The sequence below is a fragment of the Mesoplodon bidens genome (assembly GCF_964165515.1).
Source record: "Mesoplodon bidens genome assembly, chromosome: 2".
In the NCBI taxonomy this organism is placed as follows: domain Eukaryota; kingdom Metazoa; phylum Chordata; class Mammalia; order Artiodactyla; family Ziphiidae; genus Mesoplodon; species Mesoplodon bidens.
The window spans coordinates 161,724,316-161,743,492 of record NC_138177.1 but is presented as its reverse complement, the minus strand read 5'-3'; the positions used below and the strand labels follow the sequence as shown (position 1 = coordinate 161,743,492).

General features: G+C 41.0%; 1 protein-coding gene and 1 pseudogene across 2 annotated transcripts in view; both read right to left on the bottom strand.

Annotated features, from left to right (window-relative positions):
- SPOCD1 (SPOC domain containing 1) overlaps positions 1-12,695 on the bottom strand; it is a gene marked incomplete at both ends in the record, with an annotated part of 28,189 nt that extends 15,494 nt beyond the window's left edge. The window contains 2 exon segments of the mRNA XM_081223824.1: positions 11,533-11,906; positions 11,909-12,695. Coding sequence (XP_081079950.1) covers positions 11,533-11,906; positions 11,909-12,695 — 1,161 coding nt within the window.
- The window catches only part of LOC308605436 (methylosome protein WDR77-like), a 524,245-nt pseudogene that overhangs the window by 351,653 nt on the left and 153,415 nt on the right, over positions 1-19,177 (bottom strand). The window lies entirely within an intron of this gene.

Here is a 19,177-nt window from a genome sequence, read left to right as displayed (position 1 = left end):
TCTAAATAACACATAGGCCAGGGACTTCCCTGGTGATCCAGTGGTAAAGAATCCACCTTCCAATGTAGGGGATGTGGGTTTGATCCTTGGTTGGGGGACTAAGATCCCACAGCCGAGGGGCAACTAAGCCCACGTGCCACAACTACTGAGCTTGCGCACCTCAACTAGGGAGAAGCCCATGTGCCACAAGGAAAGATCCCGTGTGCCTCAACGAAGATCCTGTGTGCCGAAACTAAGACCTGATGCAGCCAAAAGATAAGTAAAATAAATAAATATACAATAAATAAATAATACATAGGCCAAAGGAAAAATTGTAATAAAAGTTATGAAATACTAAGAATTGAATGATAATAAGAAAGACATATATTAGAGTGTGTGGATGAAGCTAACATCATCATTAGAGGTTCCTTTATAACTTTAAATGACTATTAGAAAGGAAAAAGATAGAAAATTAATAAACTAAGCATCATTCTTAAAATATTATAAAAATAAGAGAATAAATGGAAAGAAAGATGATACTGAAAACAAACATATAATGGAGAGGATCCACAAAACCAAAAATCAGGTCTTTGAAAAGACTAAAAAAACAAACAGTTCTCTGCCAAGGTTAAGGAAAAGAGGGAAGGGACAACCAGACAATATTTAGAATGAGTAATCATGAGTGCACAGATATTAAAAAGAGAAGAGGCTATTGTGAAATACTTTATGCCAACATGCAAGTAGATCTGAAAACTCAGATTAAATGGATACATTTCTAGAAAAATGTAACTTACCAAAATTGACTCAAGGAAAAAAAATTTTTAACTGAATAAACCTATAAGCATAGAATTAATTGAATCAGTAGGGAAGGAATCATCTTCCCTAAAGAAAACACCAGTCGAGACTTCTTTTTTTTAACCAGTGATGCTACCGAAATGTTCAAAGAGCAAATAATTCCAACTTTATACAAATTACTGCAGCAAATGGAAAAAGGGAAAACACTCTACAATTCATTCTATGAGGCTGCAAAACTGAATACAAAACCTCACAAGGACACTATAAGAATAAATCATTTCAGGCCAGTTAACTCATCAACAGAAATACAAAATTTCCAAATCAAATATTATCAACATGAATTCAGAAAACATAAAAAAGATATAACATGATCAATTTGGGGTTTATTCCAGAAATGCAAGATTGACTTAATATTTTAAAAACCCAACTCATTAAATTAACATTAGTAAGAGAATAAAAATCATATTATATCCAAAAATGCAGAAAATATACTTCTTAAAATGTACTGTCCATTCAGAATAACAAGCAAATCAGGAACAGAAGGGAGCTTCCTTAACTTGATAAAGTATCTATATAAAAACACACCAAACATCACACTCATGGTGAAATGATGACCACATTCCCTTTGAAATCCAGGACAAGACAAAGTTCCCTGTTACCCTATTACTACTTCTATTCAATATTATACTAAAGGTCTTAGCTAGCACAGTAAGGAAAGGGGGTGGGGGAGATGTAAGAATTGGAAAGGAAATAACAAAACTCTCATTATTTGCAGGTTATATGACTATCTACATAGAAAACAAAAAAAAATCCTAATAGGTAAATTATATAAATTAATAAAAGATTTCTGCAAAATCAACTGCATGTTATGCGCCATCAATAGTTAGAAACAGCAATTTTTAAAAGTTACCATTTTATAATACATAAAAACATAAAGAAATAAAATCAGACAGTATGTGCTTTCTGATGGAAAGACCACACCACCACCTAAAAAGCAGTTGGCTCCAAAACTTTGAATCCAAATCTAATCAAAGCTCCAGGTTTAACCACCAGTTCACAGAAAATACAGAAGACAGAGGAACAGGTTTCACTATACCACAGCGATGCAATAAGCTACGGGAAAAACAGCCTAGTTTCTTCAAAAATGACTGCAAGAAAAACAAGATTGGAAACAGACCTATATGTTAAAAGAGGCTTACAAGGCATATCAACCAACTGCAACATGTAGATTTTACTTAGATCCTGACTTTAAAAAGACAAAGTATAAAAATAAATTATCATCTTTATGAAACTATTGGAAATTTGGATATTAAACAAATATTTGATATTAAGGAATTATGGTCAACCTTTAGAGAAAATAATGCGTGGTTGCTAGAGTTGGGTGATGAGTACAAGAGATTTCTTTCCAGAGGCTGGTAATTTTTTTCCGTAAAGAGCCAGAGAGAAAATACTTTAGGCTTGCTGGCTATACAGTCTCCATTGCAATCACTCAACTCTGCCATTGTAGTAGGAAATCAGCCATGGACAATATGTTAACAAATAGTTGTGCCTGTGCTCCGATAAAACTTTATTTACTAAACCAGCTGAGGTGACCAAAGCGTGGGTGATAACTTGCCAACCCCTGCTTAAAATTCAATCTACTTTTACATATATGTGAAATTTTCCATAACAAAAAATTATATATAGATACAGTATTTAGGAATAAATCTGAAAAAGATATGCAATTCTTTTATGGAGAACGTATAAAACTTTATTGAAAAACAATAAAGATGATCAAAATAAATGGAGGAATATACTATGTTCATGGATTGGAAGACTCAATATTGTAAAAATGTTAGTTCTGTTTAAAATGATTTACAGGTTCAGTATATTTCCCATTAAAATCTCAACAGGTTTTTTCAAGTGTGGAAATTGACAAGCTGATTGTAATATTTATGTGAAGGAGAAAAAAAAAGTAAGAGTAAAGGTCCTCCTGAAAATAACAAAATTGGGAGACTTTTCTTGCTAGATATCAAGAATTATTAATAATTATTATAATTAATATAAAATATATGCATAAGGAAAGAAATTTTAAACAAGATGAGCATAGGGAGAACAAAACCAATCCCACATATATGGAGACTTGATTTATGACAGGGCTGGCATTGCATATAACTGGAGAAGGACAGAATTTTCAGTAAATGGTGTTGAAACAATTGGGTATCCATATAAAAAAGTGATATACCCCATATCACTCACAAAAATCAATTCCAGGCAGATTACAGACCTAAGTATAAACGGAAACACAACACTACATAAAAGAACATCTTCATGACCTTGAGATAGGAAAGAGATTCCTTAAAAAGATTATACCTATTAGGATACATATAAATTAGGATATATTACAATTAAGAATTTCTCCAGCAATTCTACCTCTTTTTAATTCCAATTCAATTCAACTTCCACTTCTGGGTATAGACACAAAAGAACTGAAAGCAGGGACTTGAATATTTGTATACCAATGTTCACAGCAGCATTATTTACAATGGCTAAAAGGTTGGAAATAACATAAATGTCCATCAACAGATGAATGGATAAACAATATGTGGTAAAGGCATACAATGGAATGTTATTCAGCCTTAAAAAGGAGTGAAATTCTGACACATGCTACAACATGAACCTTGGAGACATTATGCTAAGTGAAATAAGTCAGTCACAAAAGGACAAATATTGCACAATTTCAATTATATGAGGTACCAAGAGTAGTCAAATTCATAGAAACAGGGCTTCCCTGGTGGCGCAGTGGTTGAGAGTCTGCCTGCCGATGCAAGGGACACGGGTTCGTGCCCCGGTCCGGGAGGATCCCACATGCTGCGGAGCGGCTGGGCCCATGAGCCATGGCCGCTGAGCCTGCGCGTCCGGAGCCTGTGCTCCGCAACAGGAGAGGCCACAACAGTGAGAGGCCCGCGTACAGCAAAAAAAAAAAAAAAGAAAAAAAAATCATAGAAACAGAAAGTAGAATAGTGGTTATCAAAGGCTGGGGGAAGGGGAGAATGGGGAGTTATTGCTTAATGGGTACAGAATTTCAATTTGGGAAAATGAAAAAGTTCTGGAGATGGATGGTGGTGATGACTGCACAACAACGTGAATGTACTTAATGTCACTGAACTGTACACTTAAACATGGTTTAAAAGGTATATTTTATGTGATGTATATTTTACCACAATAAAACAATTTTTAATAATTAAGAATTTCTATCCATCAACAGACACCATAAGGAAAGCAAAATATGAGCCACACTTTGGGAGAATATATTTGCAAAACATATGGCTGACAAAGGACGAGTATCTAGAATACATAAAGAACTCCTACAGATCAGTAAGGAAAAGTTAAAACCAAAAAAATTTTTTTGGCAAGACTTAACCAGAAATGACTAGAATGCATGCAAAGATTCTTCTTAGTAATAGGGAAATGAAAATTAAAACAACATTGAGACACCATAGAGTATCCCTATTTTGGCAAAAATTGAAGTCTGATAATATCAAGTGTTGGTAAAGATGTGGAGCTACTGGAATTTTGCACTGCTGGTGGGAGTACGAACTATTTTCAACCATTTTAGAAAACATCTGGCACTGTTTAAGTTGAATATGTGTATACCCTATAACCCAGCAATTTCACTCCCAGGAATATTCCATGGAGCCACTCTTGCCCATATGTACCAAGAAACATACAAAACTGTTCATCATAGCAGCACCATATGTAATAGTAAAAAACTGCAAATAACTCAAATGTCCACGTGGAGTCAAGGAATAAATAAACTGTGGTATATTCGTGGAGTAGGATACTTACTGCCAATACCTAGGATATGTGTGATCTTGGGAAAGTTACTTAACCTCTGTGCCTCAGTTTTCTCATCAGTAAAATGGGGATAATACAAGTATCAACCTCATAGTGTTAATGCAAGGATCATTATCATTATTCAAGGCTCTTAGAACAGTGCCTGGAACTCAGCAAGCTCTCTCTATAAACTCTGATGTTGTTAAGTTTCCTTGGCTCCTGCCCCTGAGAGAGTCCCTCCTGGTACCTGACCAGACTTCAGTCTCTCCATTTCCCTTTAAGCAATGTTGTCCTCGATGATCTTTCCCGCCTTCCTCCTCCCCTCTTGACCCTACCCCCCTACTGTTCTGCTCCTGTAATGCTCCAAGCTGCTTCCTGTCTCTGTACTTTTACATGTGCTCTGCGTTCTTCCTAGTATGCCCTTCCTACCTTCTCTGCCTACTGCACACCCACTTCCTTTGCCCAGATCCAGCTCCCAAAGCCCCCTCCTGTGCCCTACCCTACCTCCAAGCCCTCCCACACACCCCTCCCTAGGGAAGACTCAATTGCTCTCTGGGTATCCAGAATCTGCTAGGTGTCAATCTGAATCTCAACTCTGGTTACTTGTTTGTCTCCCCACACTGGACTTTGAGATCCTGGAGGAGCACCCCCTGTTTGCTGAACAAATAAAGCCCCATAAAAATCTGAATCCCTTAGCCAGGCCTTTAGCATCCTGGCTCAGTGCACAGAGTGGAATTGAACAGGCCTGGATTCAAATCCTGACTCCACCACTTACTTACTGCGTGACCTTGAGTGAGTCACTTAGCTTCTCGGAATCCCAGTTTTCTTAATCAGCAAAACAAGGGTGTTAACACTGACTTTTCATGCTATTGTGAGGATTAAACATGAGATGATGACCTATGTGAAGCTCCTGGTATACAGTAAGCACTTAAAGAGCTATTCTTAGGCTGTCTATCTGCTGGAGACACGCTCCTCCCTCACACAACTCCTGATGCTTCGTAGCTGCAGACGGGGTACCTGAGTGTGGGAGCCTAGGTGGGGCCGGAGGAGCTGTGTGCCTCCCGAGCTGTGACAGGCAGAACAGGGGACACTGCCAGAGCTGCCCTCCCCATGTCCCCGCTATGCCATCCACTGAGTGGCTCCAGACCTAACTGACCACCGTGGAGATCAAATAGAGAAGAAAATGGCACTTCAACCAACTTCCCCACCCCCCTCTAAGAGTCTCTATCTCATACTAAAAGAATACAACACAGCCAGCCTCTCATACCAGATTCCCAGCAGTTCTGGGGCCCAGCTGATTCCCACATTTCATAGAGGAGGCAACTAAGATTCAGGTAAGACACATCTCTCGTCTAAAGTCACTCCGTTGTTAAGAAGAAAAGCCTGACCTTGAACCTGTGTATCTGCCTCTGTCATGAGCCAAACTGCCTCCAGGAGAAGGTGCAGGGCCCTCAAAGGGGATGCAGACCAGCTGGGCACTATGCCCATGCTTGCCCACACCCCACTCAGCCCTGTCCTCAACCACCTGCCCGTCCCTGTCACAGCCCAGCCTCAATTCTTCTCCTGCAGCTGGCACCAGTTGCCGTGGCAACAGGTTGTTTGGGAAGCTGTGGGATGATGGGCTGTGCCGCAGAGTCAAGGATGGGGCCTGGAGGAGAGAGCAACTGTGGGCTGCTTCCAGTCAAGGTGGGCAGGAACCTGGCTCCACCACCAAGCTCAAATACCCCCTCAAAACAATGCAGACCCAGGGATTCCAATTCCAGGCATCTGGCCCAAATAAATAATCTGAAATGGGGAGAAGCCAGATGCACAGGGGTGTTCACCCCGGTAGTCCTTAAAGCAGGACAAAATTGTATACATCAATAACAGGTAACATTTTTTAGTTTCTTCTTGTACCAGGCACTATGCTAAATACTGAACACACATATGTGTCATCTCATTTGCTCCTCACACCGCCCTATGAGGTAAGTACTTTTAATACCCCCGTTTTGCAGATGAGGAAATTATAGTCAGAAAGGTGAGGCCGCTTGCCTAGGTCACATTCAGAGAGCGGCAAAGCCAGGACTGAATGCCTGTCTGTCAGCCTCTGAGCTTTGTGCTCTTAACTTACATGACAGTGGTCGGAAATGAGAAGAGGAAGACCCAGCCCATCCTCCGGTCCTGGCAGTGCCTGTAGACCGCTATGATGCAGGGTTCAGGGCAAGCACAGATTTGGCAAAATTGTATGTACCAACTGGGAAACACCTTCAAATACTAAAGCACTTGAAAATTAAAGTATAAGTCCCAGAACAATGAGGCATGGCATGAGCCTACTTATATATAAAAAGGTGCCTTCAATATACAGATGTTCATATATGTATAGAAGTTATTAAAAGGAGACTGGAAGGATGCTAACCATTAACAGCAGACAAAGGGCAGTTGGGCGGGAGGCATTAAAAGGGATTTCCTCACTCTGTGTTAACAAATTCATTGTAAAACAATTTTTTTAATACCTAAAATATCAAGTTATAAATTGTGACATGGGGCTTCCCTGGTGGCGCAGTAGTTAAGAATCTGCCTGCCAATTCAAGGGACATGGGTTTGAGCCCTGGCCTGGGAAGATCCCACATGCTGTCGAGCAACTAAGCCTATGCGTCACAACTACTGAGCCCACGTTCCACAACTACTGAAGCCCGCACGCCTAGAGTCCGTGCTCCGCAATGAGAGAAGCCACGAAAATGAGAAGCCTGTGCACCACAATGAAGAGTAGCCCCTGCTCACCGCAACTAGAGAAAGCCCACGCACAGCAACGAAGACCCAACACAGACAAAAATAAAAACAAATAGATTACTTTAAAAATTTTTTTAAAAATTGTGACATGCATGATCCCCTTTCTAGGCAAAGAAAAGACATATATGCATAGGAAAAAAATGGAAGAAAGGACATATATCAAAATGTCAACAGGATGGAACAGAATAGAAAGCCCAGAGATAAACCCACGCACATATGGTCACCTTATTTTTGATAAAGGAGTCAAGAATATACAATGGAGAAAAGACAGCCTCTTCAATAAGTGGTGCTGGGAAAACTGGACAGCTACATGTAAAAGAATGAAATTAGAACACTCCCTAACACCATACACAAAAATAAACTCAAAATGGATTAAAGACCTCAATGTAAGGCCAGACACTATAAAACTCTCAGAGGAAAACATAGGCAGAACACTCTATGACATAAATCACAGCAAGATCCTTTTTGACCCAACTCCTAGAGGAATGGAGATAAAAACAAAAATAAACAAATGGGACCTAATGAAACTTCAAAGCTTTTGCACAGCAAAGGAAACCATAAGCAAGACAAAAAGACAACCCTCAGAATTGGAGAAAATATTTGCAAATGAAGCAACTGACAAAGGATTAATCTCAAAATTTACAAGCAGCTCATGCAGCTCAATAACAAAAAAACAAACCACCCAATCCAAAAATGGGCAGAAGACCTAAATAGACATTTCTCTAAAGAAGAAATACAGATTGCCAATAAACACATGAAAAGATGCTCAACATCACTAATCATTAAAGAAATGCAAATCAAAACTACAATGAGATATCACCTCACACCAGTCAGAATGGCCATCATCAAAAAATCTACAAACAATAAATGCTGGAGAGGGTGTGGAGAAAAGGGAACGCTCTTGCACTGTTGGTGGGAATGTAAATTGATACAGCCACTATGGAAAACAGTATGGAGGTTCCTTAAGAAACTAAAAATGGAACTACCATACGACCCAGCAATCCCACTACTGGGCATATACCCTGAGAAAACCATAGTTCAAAAAGAGTCATGTACCACAATGTTCACTGCAGCTCTATTTACAATAGCCAGGACATGGAAGCAACCTAAGTGTCCATCGACAGATGAATGGATAAGGAAGATGTGGCATATATATACCATGGAATATTACTCAGCCATAAAAAGAAATGAAATTGAGTTATTTGTAGTGAGGTGGATGGACCTCGAGGCTGTCATACAGAGTGAAGTAAGTCAGAAAGAGAAAAACAAATACCGTATGCTAACATATATATGGAATCTAAAGAAAAAAAAAGGTTCTGAAGAACCTAGGGGCAGGACAGGAATAAAGACACAGACGTAGAGAATGGACTTGAGTGAGGACACAGGGAGGGGGAAGGGTAAGCTGGGACGAAGTGAGAGAGTGGCATGGACTTATATACACTACCAGATGTAAAATAGCTAGCTAGTGGGAAGCAGCTGCATAGCACAGGGAGATCAGCTCAGTGCTTTGTGACCACCTAGAGGGGTGCGATAGGGAGGGTGGGAGGGAGACGCAAGAGGGAGGGGATATGGGGATGTATGTATATGTATAGCTGATTCACTTTGTTATAAAGCAGAAACTAACACACCACTGTAAAGCAATTATACTCCAATAAAGATGTTAAAAAAAAAGAATATTAACTGTATCTTATAACATATACTAGGTTCTAATAGAATTTTGACATTATTAATAAAACTTGTTGCAATTACAAAAAAAATGTCAACAGGAGATAGCTGTGAATGTTGGCATTATGGAGATTTTTATTTCTTCCTTATTTTCTACGATAAACACATATTAGTTTTTTTAATTAAAAATTAATGTTTTTGAGTGATGTTTGCAAAGACAATGTAACAGCACTTCTAATGTAATTATAGTACCAAATGGTGGTAAATCACACAGGCAGCTCATTGGTTCCTATCCCAGTTCTACTAATTTGCTGTTTGGTCTTGACATAGTCACTTTACCTGTCTGAGCCTCAGTGCCCACAACATTAAAATGGGTATACATCATTATCATCTACCTCGTATGGTTGTTAGGAAGATGGAAGATAAAGAGCTCGGGGATATACCCAGCTCATGGTAGGCAGGCCAGCTGCTATTACTGCTGCGATGCTAGCGGGGAATGTGCACAAGCAAGCAGTAGAGCAAGCTCTCCAGACAGACTGCCTGGGTCTGCATCCTGGCTCTGTCATTTACCAGCTGTGGGACCTTGGGCCTATAATCTTACCTCTCTGGGCTTCAGGTGAAGACTAAACCAAAAGCACTTAGCACATAATACATATTCAATCAGTGTGATAAAAATTTAACTATGTGACTATTATATATAAAATAGATAACCAACAAGGACCTACTGTATAGCACAGGGAACTAACTATACTCAATATTTTGTAATAACCTATAAGGGGAAAGAATCTGAAAAACAATATATATATATACACATATATATGTATATATATATATATATATATCACTGAATTGCTATGCTGTACACTTGAAACTAACATGATATTGTAAATCAAATACTTAAATAAAAAAAATTCAACTATGTGAGAAATATACATCAAACACAGGTAATGCCATCTTCTACCTTTGGTGTACAAACATGTTAGCTATGATTATTTATAAAATGACAAATATTACTATTAGTAAAAGAACAATGGAAAGGGAAGCAGTGAATACAGGGAACACAGCCAGGCACTGCCTCCCTTGCTGTGTGAGCTTAGAGAAGTTTGATAACTTCTCTGAGCCTCAGTTTCCCCATCTGGAAATACGGGGCTGATGCCTGGCTCATAAGGCTATTATAACACTCAAGGAAAAGCAAATTTAACATAAATGGATTTACCTTGTGCCTTATGCTAGGCACGTTAGTTTACACCATCATCTCATTTAACCCTCAAAACCAGGGGTCCTCATCCCCCGGCCACAGACAGGTACTGGTCTGTGGCCTGTTAGGAACCAGGCTGAACAGCAGAAGGTGAACTGAGGCTGAGCGAGCGAAGCTTCATCTGTATTTACAGCCGCTCCCCATTGCTCGCATTACCGCCTGAGCTCCGCCTCCCGTCCGATCAGCGGTGGCATTAGATTCTCATAGGAGCGTGAGCCCTACTGTGAACTGCGCATGCGAGGGATCTAGGTTGCGCACTCCTTATGAGAGTCTAACGCCTGATTATCTGAGGTGGAGCTGAGGCAGTGATGCTAGTGATGGGGAGCGGCTACAAACACAGATTATCATTAGCAGAGAGGTGTGACTGCACAGAGACCATAATAACTCAATTTCTTGCAGACTCATATCAAAACCCTATCAGTGAGTGGCAAGTGAAAACAAGCTAAGGGCTCCCACTGATTCTGCATTATGGTGAGTTGTATAATTATTTCATTATATATTACAATGTAATACTAATAGAAATGAAGTGCACAATAAATGTAATGCACTTGAATTATCCCAAAACCATCCCCTGACCCCGGTCCGTGGAAAAATTGTCTTCCATGTAACTGGTCCCTGGTGCCAGAAAGGTTAGGGACTCCTGCTCAAAACAACCCCATTGGGGCTTCCCTGGTGGCACAGTGGTTAAGAATCTGCCTGCCAGTGCAGGGGACATGGGTTCCAGACCTGCTCTGGGAAGATCCCACATGCCATGGAGCAACTAAGCCCGTGCGCCACAACTGCTGAGCCTGCGCTCTAGAGCCCGTGAGCCACAGCTACTGAGCCCCCGTGCTGCAACTAATGAAGCCCACGTGTCTAGAGCCTGTGCTCCGCAACAAGAGAAGCCACCACAATGAGAAGCCCGCTCACCTCAACGAAGAGTAGCCCCCACACTGCAGGTAGAGAAAGCCCGTGTGGAGCAACAAAGACCCAACACAGGCAAAAAATAATAATAAAATAAAATAAATTTTAAAAAATTAAAATAAAGTATAAGATGTGGATGTGTGTAGGTTATATGCAAATATTATGGAAAAAAATCCATTAAATTGGAATTAGTATTCCCTTTTTACAGATGAGGAAACAGGTTAAAAAATATTCCAGGGTCACTCAACAAGGAAGTGGGCAGAGATAAGATTTCAAACCAGGACTCACTGACTCCAAAAGATAATGATGCCCTTCCTACCTATCTCAACCTTTCAGACTCAATCTACCAGTTTGGGGCAGTCTCCTGAGCTGGATTCCTCTGCCTGGTCCTGGTTGGAGTCGTCTGGGCACCTGTCAGTGCCCTGGTCCTGGGCATGGGGCACCGGGCCCCTTCTCAACTGTTTAGCACACTCGGATCTTCTCTGCCCCATGGATGGGCCTGAGCTAGCCTTGCTGGCTACAGGCTGCAGGGCAGCAGCGAGTCCCTGTCCTGGCATCCCCCCAGACACTGGCTGAGCCTTGACCTCCAACTCCTCCTGGTTGTGTGGGGTGGTAGGGCCATCACCACCGCCAGGCCCCACGATGTGTCTGGCTTCTTGCTGCTCTGTGGAAGCCTTTCTGGACACTCCCAGGCACAGTACAGGGCTCTGTGGAGGATCCAGGCAGCTGGCTGAAGGGACTCGCCTCCACTGGGCAGTAGGGACCTGACAGGGTCACAGAGGCTGCCTGGCTGGGTCCCGCCCTCTGCAGTGGGCAAATATTCAAATTTCTCAATCCCTGAGGCGCAGCTCATCCAACTTCCACCTGGATCTCCAGGCCCACACCCAGTGTCCTTGCAAGAGAGAGGACTGCAAGGGCCTCCCAAGGACTCCACGTCAGCACCTTGGGGGGAGTCTCCCACAGACTGGAGCTTGTCCCCACCAGGGCTCTGACCAAGCCACAAGAAGTCATCAGCCCCTTCCTCATCCTCTGAGGGGGCCTCAGACCTCCCGCTTTTCTGTCTTGTTCCCACGGACACACTACAAAGATTCCTGGGCCAGCTTCCAGCTAAGATGTCGTGCATTGTAACCTGGAGCCTCTTGGAGGCCTGAGCCCTCCCGTGGGCAGGCACTGTGGCCGGCTGGATGTGGAGCCTGGGGCCGGGCACCGAATCCTGGCTCTCTCCCATAGCTTGCAGCCCCAGGACCACCACGTGGGCCTTGGCCTCCAGGCTAGTCCCAGGAGCACCCACTACCTGGGAGCTGGCACCTTGATGAGCCTCTTCCCTGAGGACCCTCTTCCTGCTGCCCACCCAAACTGGGGCCCCAGAACTCTCTCCTGGCAGGTCTGGTGCCAGGCCTACCATGGAGCTGGTTTCTTCCATATCCTCCTGGAAAAGCCCACAGCTGTTGTGGAGACTGAGAACAGGGTCCTCTGTGCTGGAACCCTCTGCAGCTGCCTCCTGAGACATGTCTGCCCACCGACAGGGGCCCAAAGCAGAAGGCAGGCCCTGTGAGGAGACAGAAAGGGACTTCATCACGGAGGGTCTGACCCGCCAGCCCACTCAGGACACCAGGCCAGTGGGAACCTGGGAGGCAGCCTCCCTTACAGGTGGCACCTCCAGGTACCACTGATGTAAGCACCCCAGGTGAGGGAGGGGAGGCCTGTCTCCAAGCAGGGTTGAGCTACGGCCACCTTTAAGGTCTTCCCCTCTCTGAGAGTTCACACTTTTGCTTAAATGGGCCATAATAACAGCAGTTATCATTTATTAATTAGTTACTTCTGTGCATTATTTCATTGCATGCTGGCAGCCACAGGTGAGGAAACTGATATTCAGTGACTCGCCCAAGGACACGCGCAGATAAGAATCCCGGCTTCTCTCCCCAACAGAAAGCCCCAACAGAAAGCCCAGCCCTAAACCACTCTGAACCAAGCAGACCCGTAATGAGGTTAATTCCCATCACCCTGAACGTCCCCGCCTCACATCGAGCTGGGTCTGACAGACACTCCAGGCCTGTTCCCAGGCCTGACCCGGCAGTCCCCCACCGGCCCACATGCTCTCACCTGGGGTCTCTGGGCTCCACCTCTCGGGGTTCCACCCCCAACTGTAAAGGGCCTGAGAACACGTGAGGCGGGCAGCCCTGAGGGAGGGATGGGGGCGGAGTCTGTTGATACGCAAAGGGCGGTACCCCAGGCGTGCTGGCGTCCCTGTTCCAGCAGAGGACGCTCTCCCCCACCGAGGGCTTCCCGGAGGAGGTGCCTGGTGACGAAGGACCTTGAATGCCTGCCTGCCTGCTTGCCTGCCTGCCTGAGAGTTTAAACTTGTTCCTAAGGCGATGGGGAGTTCCTGAAAGTGCCTGAACCTCTAGAGGAATGTCAGAATCAGATCTAGATTTTTGCTCAATTATTTATTTTAATTATTGTTATCTCAAATATAATTCATATAGATGAAAATGCACACCCGATGCAATGCCCAACAGAGAGATTAGAAATAAAAAGCTAAAAATGTCATCTCACTCCCCAGGAGCAACCTTCCTTCCTTCCTTTCTTTCTTCCTTCCTTTCTTTCTTTCTTTCTTCCTTTCTTTCTCTCTCTTTTTAAAAAATTCATATAACTATGAATAATATACTCATGCTTCTATTACTTGGTTTATTATTGTTAACAGTATCTATTGACTACCTGCTGTGTGATTTCATTAATCAACCTTTCCCCCTTTCTCCTCCCAGTTTTTGTTTTTATATTTATCTTTTTTTTTTTTTCCATTGGTTGCTGTTACAGTCTTCTCTCTGTATGGGGGATTCGGTTCCCCAGCCCCCAGGCGTACCAAAATTCCCGAATGCTCAAGTCACTTATATCAAATGGCACAGCATTTGCATATAACATATGTACCTCTTCCCAAATACTTTGTCATCTCTAGATTATTTATAATACCTCATAGAATGTAAATGCTGTGTAAATATTTCGCATGTGCCCAGCAAATTCAAGTTTTGCTTTTGGGGACTTTCTTGAAAATTTTTAAAAAATATTTTCCATTTGAGGTTGGTTGAATCCAGATCTGGAACCAGAACATATGGAGGGTCAACTGTATCAGTTTAAATAATAGTCTTAAATGTCTGTTTCTTCTTTAGATTGTATCTCTTGACTCTCCTGTGTGAAATGAATAATTTCCCTTGATTTCCCCTCCCCGCTTCTGCCTTCCTCCATCAACTCAACCTTAACTTTTGCTTTAAAGTTGTTAGCATGTACATTCTCTCTTGTAAACATAATTCAGTTTGCCATACTTTGCCTGTATGTATTTCTTAACATTGAAAATCAAATGACATTTATAACATTATGACTATGTAAATACTTTCATTTCAGAACCAGGGATTTGATAGACCTCACTGAGAGGGAGATGGAATTCCCCAGCACTAAACCTGTGACATGTGAGGCTGAGAAGCTTCCAGGTCAATGAATTACTACACCCAGTTAGAATTAATACATTTAGATATATGTAGATTAACATGGATGTATCTCAAAGACATAATGTTGAATTAAAAAGCAAATGTTAGTGAGGGAAACTGAGTGCTGGGTATATGGAAACTCTCTATACTAATCTTCAATATTTTTCTTTAAATCTAAAACTCTTCTAGAAAATAAATTTTAATTAAAAAAAAAAGGAAGTTGTAGCGTGATCCATATTGAAAACTCTCATGATATGGCTGCCAGGGTCACAAATGAGGTAAGAGTTGAGATTGGATGTCACCAATGACCACAATTACTGCTCTAAAGAAAAGAATTTTTGGAGTGAGATGACCTCCCACTATGGAATGTCCTGGCCATAATAGCAGAGACGTGGACCAGGGCCCCTAAGACCAAGTGGACTGTTATTCTGGTCCATTCAGATAATGGATGTCTCCCACCACTGGGCAAAGAAAGGGGGAATGAAGGTACCACGTGGCATAGAGGATAAAAGGACAATGGTGGCTAATACAAATGGTGCTACTTCAAGCCAGGGACTGGTCTAAATCCTTAACCTATATGAATCTTATGTTTATCTCTTTTAATTTACCTATATTAATTCTTACACCAAGTCTAAGATACTGTTATTATCCCTATTTCATTTTTTAAATGTATTTATTTTTATTATTTATTTTATTTTTGGCTGCATTGGGTCTTCGTTGCGGTGCGCAGGCTTCTCATTGTGGTGGCTTCTCTTTTTGCGGAGCGCGGGCTCTAGGCGCGTGGGCTTCAGTAGTTGTGGCTCGCGGGTTCTAGAGTGCAGGCTCAGTAGTGACGCATAGGCTTAGTTGCTCCGCGGCATGTGGGATCTTCCCGGACCAGGGCTCAAACCCGTGTCCCCTGCATTGGCAGGCGGATTCGTAACCACTGTGCCACCAGGGAAGTCCCTAGGTTTTCTACTCCTTATAACGTTTGGTGAAATTCATTGGAAAATTATATGGTGCCATTTGGTGAATGAGACATTTTACTACTACGTTGATTTATTAAATGACTATTGGTTTGTTCAGTTCTATTTGTTTTTGAAACAATTTTAGCAATTTATATTTTCCTAAAATTTGTCCATTTTATCAAGGTTTTCAAATGTAATGGCACAAAGTTGTCCATAGTATTCCATGATTCAAAAGATCTCTGTTGTATCAGAGTTACATTCCCCTTTTCATTCCTAATAATGTTTATTTGGGCTTGTTCTCTTTCTCTCTCTCCTGATCAGTCTTTCTAGGGTGTTTTTCAAAGAATTAGACTTTTGTTTTGTTTGTTATCTCTGTTTTTTTTGTTGTTGTCATTATATATATATATATATATATAATATATATATATATATATATTATATATATATATATATATATATTTTTTTTTTTTTTTGTCCGCACCACACAGCTTGTGGGATCTTAGTTCCCCAACCAGGGATTGAACCTGGGTCCCAGCAGTGAAAGTGCCGAGTCCTGACCACTGGACAGCCAGGGAATTTCCATTGTCATTATATTTTCTACTTCCTTATCTTCTGCTCTTTCTTTCACTACTTGATTTCTTCAACTTCGTTTGGTTTACTATTGTTCTTTTAACTCCTTCTTAACCTGAACCTTCAGCTCATTTTAAAAACTATTTTTATTCATAATTAATTCATTTAATGCTATACATTCTTCTCTAAGTACTTCTTTAGCTGCATCCTACAAGCCCTCATAGGTAATGGTGATGCTTTTATCGTCATTCAGCTATAAGTATTTTATAATTTGTTAGAATTTACTCTCTTATTCATGGATAATTTAGAAGTTTATGTGTGCATTTAGGGTTCAAATAAATGAAAAAAATTAAAGCTACCTGTTATTATTGAAAATAAATGTAATTTTACTGCATTGTGATGAGATAAAATGGTATATAACGTTGACTTTGAGAAATGTTTAAGATTTCCTTTGTGAGCCGTTAATATTTGTTGTGTGCTTCAACTACTGAGCCTGAGTGCCACAACTACTGAAGCCCACACACCTAGAGCCCATGCTCCGAAGCAAAAGAAGCCACCGCAATGAGAAGCCCACGCACCTAAACAAAGACCCAATGCAACCAAAAATAAACAAATAAATAAAAATAAAATAAAATAAATTTTGAAAATATTTGTGTGCTTGAAATAATGTAAATTCTCAGTTTAATGGTGTAAGCTTTTCTTGCCTCTTTATATATTAAAGGTTTATAACCACATTTTCAAATCCATAGTAATCTATAGTAATCTGAATCTGTAGAAATCAGCGTTCAGTGCACAAGACAGAAACCACTCCAGGTAGTTTAAGCAAAATGAGCATTAAGTTTTTACAGAGTCATTGGAAGGGCTGTAGGAGTGCACTTGAGGTTGGGTCTCTGGGATGCTATCTATCCCTAGAGCCACGTTTATGATACACTGTTGTAACAAGCCAAAGAGTGGAACACAAGCACTGCCAACACTGACACTGCTTCCTAACATTCACAAAACCAGAGGCCAGTCATTGACACAGAAAAATTCGATGGCTCTAGGATTGTGCTTGTAAGCAATAACAGCCCAAGGAAAAGGACAATGATCTCTGCCTCTCATCCACCTTCTAGATCTTGCACTGTGGCACCAAGTGGTGGAAACTAATCCACATCTGGAACACTAGCTGTAAGAGACTCTGGGAAACAGTTTTTAGCTTTCCATCCTCTGCACACTAGGGTGTGGGAATAGATGCCGAGTGAGTCCTGCCACATTTTCCTCTATAATATATTAATTTTTCATCTACTTGATCTATCAACTTCTGAGAGTTGTGTTTTTAAATCTCACACCATTATTGTGGACTTGTCAATTTCTCCCTTTACTTCAGTACGTTCCTGCTGTATATACCTCAAAACACTTTTATTATTTTTTTTATTTATTTTTTTTTTGCGGTACGCGGGCCTCTCACTGTTGTGGCCTCTCCCATTGCGGAGCACAGGCTCCGGACGTGCAGGCTCAGCGGCCATGGCTCACGGGCCCAGCCGCTCCACAGCATGTGGGATCTTCCCGGACCGGGGCACGAACCCACGTCCCCTGCATCGGCAGGCGGACCCTCAACCACTGCGTCATCAGGGAAACCCCTCAAAACACTTTTTAAAGTGCATACAAATTCATAAATAATTTTAAATCTTTTTGGTACATTATAACTTTCATCAATGCCAAATGTTCTTCTTTCTTCTTATTAATGTTATTTTGCTTTAATTCAGTTTTTCTGATATTAATATGAATACATTTCTGCCTTTCAGTCAGTATTTACCTGGTGTAATTTTTCTATTATTTTCAACCTTTATGTGTAGTTTTGCTTTTCACTATTCGTCTTGTAAACGGCATATAGTTAGGCTTTAGAAATCCAGTCAGAGCCTCTTTGTCTCCCATTAGTGTGTTTTACCTATTCTTATGGTTGGGACAACTGATATATTTGGTCTTATTTCTACCATTGCTCTTTATGCTTTCTTATCACGAATTCTCTGCTTTCTTTTTATTCCTTTTGCCTTCTTTAGGACTTGTCAAATTATACTTACCCCCTTTATTTTCCTCCACCAGATTGGAAATTATATTTTCCTATTTCTAATCTTTAACAGTTACCCTTAAATTTATAACATATGAACTTTCATTTATATTTATCCAAGAAAGTCTACACTGACATTTTTGTTCTTCTCCCGAGTAAGACAATTTCCTTTAACATGATTTCATCCCTCCTAAAACATCTCCATTTCTTTGCTATCTTAATTTCACCCTTTTTTCCCTTTCTTTTAAGACATATAAAATTATTCTTTAAATTTTACAGTCAATACTTACTTCAATTTATCACCAGGATTTACTTTTTTTTCCCTCTCAGATGCTTCTTGCATTAAACCCATAGAAGTGAAACTAGAGATGGAGTAACCACATGGGAGGATGCAGACAGGATGCAGGCGTCAGATGGTTTCTTTAGAAAATACCTATTGAACATTTGCTATGGGTCAAGACTTTCTGTATATTATCTCATTTAATATTCTCATCAGCACTATAAGGCATCATTATTCACTTTTTACAGAAGAGGAAACCTGAGGTTCAAGTAGGTGAAGTAACTTCCCTAGGATCATGCAAGATGTGAAGAGAAGTAGAGCTGGTAGTTCAACCTCAAGCCCAACTCCAAGGAAAGAGTATTTTGGTTTCTGTGAGGTTTTTTTCCCCCTACTAGTAAGTCATTTCTCTTGGAATAATTTTAGGCTCCCAGAAAAGTTACAAACATAATATAATACATAATTAGGTTTATCATAGTCATTGGGTATATAGTACACATTCTCATCACTGGTCCATACAAGGCCTCCCTTAAATTGCTTATGAATTTATGTATTTATTTTAATAATATAAAACAATCCATGGAGTCACTGCCCAATATGAAAAATAAAACACTGATAAGAACTTGCATCTACAGTCTGGTCCTCCACACTTCAATCCACCCAAAGTGA